Here is a 4,229-nt window from a genome sequence, read left to right as displayed (position 1 = left end):
GGTGTGGGAGGCCTCTGGGCTGTCCCCGCCGACCTGCTGGAGGAGGCAGGTTAGAAGCTGTGGAGGACGATTCCCAGGCGCGCTGCGGTAAGGTATCTCCGTGGTGGCTCCCGTCAAAACGTGCGTGGCGCTGGCGGTTCGTAGTAATTCAGACCTTTCGCCCCCCCCAGGCTCAAGTCAACTCCACGGCCCAAATTCTCGGTCTGCTTGCTGGGCGACCAGCAGCACTGCGATGAGGCCAAAGCCGTTGACATCCCTCACATGGACATAGAGGCTCTGAAGAAGCTCAACAAAAACAAGAAGCTGGTGAAGAAGCTGGGTGAGTGGTGGTGTCGATGGGGCTCCAAGTACTCTGGCCAGCTTGAGAGGGCTGGGTGGTTTTCCCTGTGCTCAGATTTCCATGTCATGCTTAACTCAAGGGAACTTCCAGAGAAGTCTGTCTAGAAGCTTCGAAGAAGATCAAACAGGAGTTTAGAAGGTCTGACAGGTCAGCCCTCCAGGAGTGAGGTCCTTTGCTGTCCTCAGGAAGGCAGGAATGTAGGAAAATTCTCAATACCTCTCTGAAAATTTCACCCTCAGCTGCTGTTCTTCACTTTACCAGATAGGGAGCTGGAGGGCAGCAATAGCAGAAAAAAGCTGAGGCAAAAGTTTGATTTAGTCCTGCAGTACTTGAATGAATGGAAGTAAATTTGCTTATTTTTACATGATAAGAGAGAAAATCCTTCCCTCACTGCGAAGTCAAAGTCACTTTGATACGTATCTTAAGCAGACAAGAAAAACTTCCCACTCCATCCGTAGTTAGCCATGGAACTGCATGCAGTCAGGAAATGACAGAAGCTGTTCCTGGCTGAGCCTCTGTGGGATCCATCGATCCACACGTTCACAGACTGCGATGGGAGGGTCCTGGAGAGCTTGGGAATGCAGCGTCGGTCACCTGTGGCTCCATAAATGCCAGTTCCTTCAGGAAAATGAGCCGTGTCCGTAGGACCGCGTTGTCAGGCTTCAAAGCTGGCTTCTGGCAGGTTTGGCTGTTAGGACAGGAGCAATTTCTACTATAATAGCACAACCAGCTCAGGTTCAGCTAGGCAGGACTGTGGGAAATTGGAAATGTGCACATGAGGGAAAGGAGCATTGCGTTTCTGCTGAGCTGTTGGTTTCAGGCTGGGTGTTTGTCTTGCCTACATCATTTTTCTCCCCACAGCTAAGAAGTACGATGCTTTCCTGGCTTCTGAGTCCTTGATCAAGCAAATCCCTCGAATCCTGGGTCCGGGTCTGAACAAAGCCGGCAAATTCCCTTCTCTCCTCACTCACAACGAGAACCTGGTGGCCAAGGTGGATGAGGTCAAATCTACCATCAAATTTCAGATGAAGAAGGTAAAAGCAAGGCTTTTCCTCTCCAAGGCAGCTCCGTACCTGGGGGTGGTTTGTCACGAGTGGCCACTCACACGTGGCTGCGATCTCTGGTCTGGGCTGTAGGTGTCCCTCGAGCATCTCCCTAAAACAGCAGCCGGTGACAGGCTGACAGTCTCTTCCGCTGCGGAGACTATCCAGAGCTGGCTCCTGGCTGGAAGGGAGGAGTAATTGCTCTGTGGTTGAAAGAACTTGAAGCAGATGATTAGGAGATGATCTTGATGTCTCAATGCTGAGCACAATTAACAATAAGTGGGTGACGCTTGCAGGGTCTGGCCTGTGTACCCCCTTTGGGTCTGTGTACACCCCGGTGCTTCGCTAGAGGCGAGTTGGGGACTTGAGAGTGAACTTCAGGGCAGCTCCATGGGTACCTGTTCTCACTGTCGAGAGACGTTAAGGCGAGCTGACTCCCTAAAACCAAAGTAACCCCGTTCAGGCATTTTAATCTCATGTCAGCGGTCTAAATGTGACTCTTGGGTGTTGCTCAGAATTAACAGCTCTGCTAGCTGAGGTGCATCCTTGGACTCCAGCTGATCTGGGCCTGGGGGCACAACAACCGGGAGGACACAGCCAGTGTGATAGTTTGCAAATGCTTGAGCATTTAAGTAACTGAGCCTGTCAGCTTGCTCGTAAATCCTTTTGTCTTCAGCCCATGGGGAGCGTTGACTTACAAGCTTCTCGGGGAGGCTGGCGGGCAGAGGCTTGGCCTCTCCGCGCGTCTTCTGTGTGGAAAGAAAGGGCTGGTACCCAAAACAAAACGAAGCCAGCGCCACGCTTTGCAGCGAAGTTTGGAGCTCGTTGTCTCACCGCACTGGGTTAGCAGTTCACGTGCCAGCGCTGCCTAACGAGCGGGGTGTGGGAGCAGAGCTCTGCTCCCGCTCCAGTTCAGCACAGTGTGTCACATGTCCTTCCCCGTGTCTGGACAGTGCTCCTTGCCTTCTCTGAAGTCACCTTTGTGCTCTGAGGAAGCCACAGCTACCCAGAGGTGACCTCCAGATGTGTTTGTGGGAGCTGTGTGCTCTGTGGAAAAACTCACCCATGGACAGGCTGGAGAAGTTGTGTCCAGCTGATGGAACATGAGATAATTTGATGCCCTGATGAGTTTAGATCCAGCTCTGGGCTGGTTTGTGGGTCACTTGTCTGTAATCTTTGGTCTCCTCACAAAACCTCTACCTGAGTGAGTGACCTTGGTGTCCGTGTCCCCCAGGTGCTCTGTCTGGCTGTGGCCGTCGGTCATGTGAAGATGACTGAGGACGAGCTCGTCTACAACATCCACCTGGCCATCAACTTCCTCGTGTCCTTGCTGAAGAAGAACTGGCAGAACGTGCGCGCTCTCTATATCAAGAGCACCATGGGGAAGCCCCAGCGCCTCTACTAATTGGGGCAGCAATAAACTTTTTAGGACACCTACAGCTGCGTGGTTGGTTGTCTTTCTCAAAAACTTGTTGGGAAGGGTTGCGCTTCCTTGTATCGAGAAAGGTCTGCGTTGAGCAGATAGGGAAGCGTTGAGCAGGTAGGGAAGCGGAGCTTTTGAGGGAAGCCTCATCCTGCATTCAGAGGAGGAGGGCAGGGAGGGGGAACAGCTCCACTCCCATCCAGAACAAGGAAAAACCAAGGCGGTTTCCACAGCCGAAGGTGCCTGGTGCAGGTAGAAGCGCTCGGCAGTCGTGCTGTAGCCCCCAGATTCCCCAGCTCACCCCCAGAAAGCCCTTACCTGGTGCTGTGGTTGCCTGAAGCCATCCTGCCCCATCCCAGCAGCCTCCCTGCTCCAGGGGAGTGGGCTGGGCTGGGGACACTCACATTTATAGGCTGTTACCCCGAACACCCAATGACTGGGGCCACGGGCTCCTGCCCAGCTGCTGCTGGTTGTTGATGGGTGTCTTCCAGCTGGTCCCAGTTACCCCCGGGGTCCCAAGGACTTCAAGGGCATGGGGTGGGCTTTGGGGTTGAGGTAGAGAGTGTTTTCCATCCCCTCTGCTTCCCTCTGAGCTAGCCCCTGCCCAACTCCCATGTTCTGGGCTAAAAATGAGATATGTTGCATCTAATTAATGTATATAAATAAATACATTGTGTAATGACTGGCACGTTTAGGGCAGGGTGTAGGATTTAAGCTGCTGGGGAGGGGAGAAAAAAGCACAAACCAACAAAACCCTTGAAAAGAGCTTGACTTAGCATCTGAGAGAACAACACAATGAAAATAGCTTTGGATCCTGCTGTTAAAAAACCTTTAAAATAATCATCAGAGCCAGTTTTTGAAAGATCAACACAACACCAAGAAATTCCATTTAATAATTAAAAAAAGACAATACAAAATGCAAACATTTCTTTTTACAAAGTTCAGATACATTTTTTCTTTTCTTTCAATCAAGTGCAAATAACTTCACGAACTATATCTTTCTCATTACTTGAATCTCTTTTTTGCTGGAGATGGTAAAGCATGGCCTGCTGCAAAAGGCAGATATAAATATTCTGACATGAAAAAAACCCAAACAACCCAACAACCCTTATTTATACGTTCACTGCATCGAAACATTCAATACATCCAAGAGGCAGCTGATGCGGTTTTCAGCCTTTCGAACCCTTTCTGAGGTGGGAGGGGGATGAGTGGAGGGGCTGAACTGCAGTGGGGTGGTTCTTCTGGCCTCGTAAGACTATTTTTGAGGGGATTTATTTGAGATATTTGGCGAAAGGAGGGCAAGGAGCCGTTGCCAAGTGCCTTTGGCTGTGACAGGGGGACGTGCTGCCCACCTCACCCTTCCCAAACTGCTGTCTGGGGCACCCCGAGGCTGGGGAAGCCCCGGTTCTGGCAGGGTCCGAAG

The 4,229-nt window shown here is 51.4% G+C and overlaps 1 protein-coding gene across 1 annotated transcript; it reads left to right on the top strand.

Moving 5' to 3' along the window:
- Positions 1-152: 152 nt before the first annotated feature.
- On the top strand, positions 153-2,819 carry RPL10A (ribosomal protein L10a; the record flags this gene model as incomplete). The annotated part of the gene is made up of 3 exons (XM_009866397.1): positions 153-319; positions 1,202-1,374; positions 2,618-2,819. Coding segments are annotated over 3 exons (511 nt in total), but the record flags the coding sequence as incomplete, so codon positions are not given.
- Between the last annotated feature and the right edge of the window lie 1,410 nt (positions 2,820-4,229).

The sequence above is a fragment of the Apaloderma vittatum genome, unplaced genomic scaffold (genome assembly GCF_000703405.1).
Source record: "Apaloderma vittatum isolate BGI_N311 unplaced genomic scaffold, ASM70340v1 scaffold32813, whole genome shotgun sequence".
NCBI lineage: Eukaryota > Metazoa > Chordata > Aves > Trogoniformes > Trogonidae > Apaloderma > Apaloderma vittatum.
The sequence above is the reverse complement of the archived record's forward strand: the minus strand, read 5'-3'. Positions and strand labels throughout refer to the sequence as shown.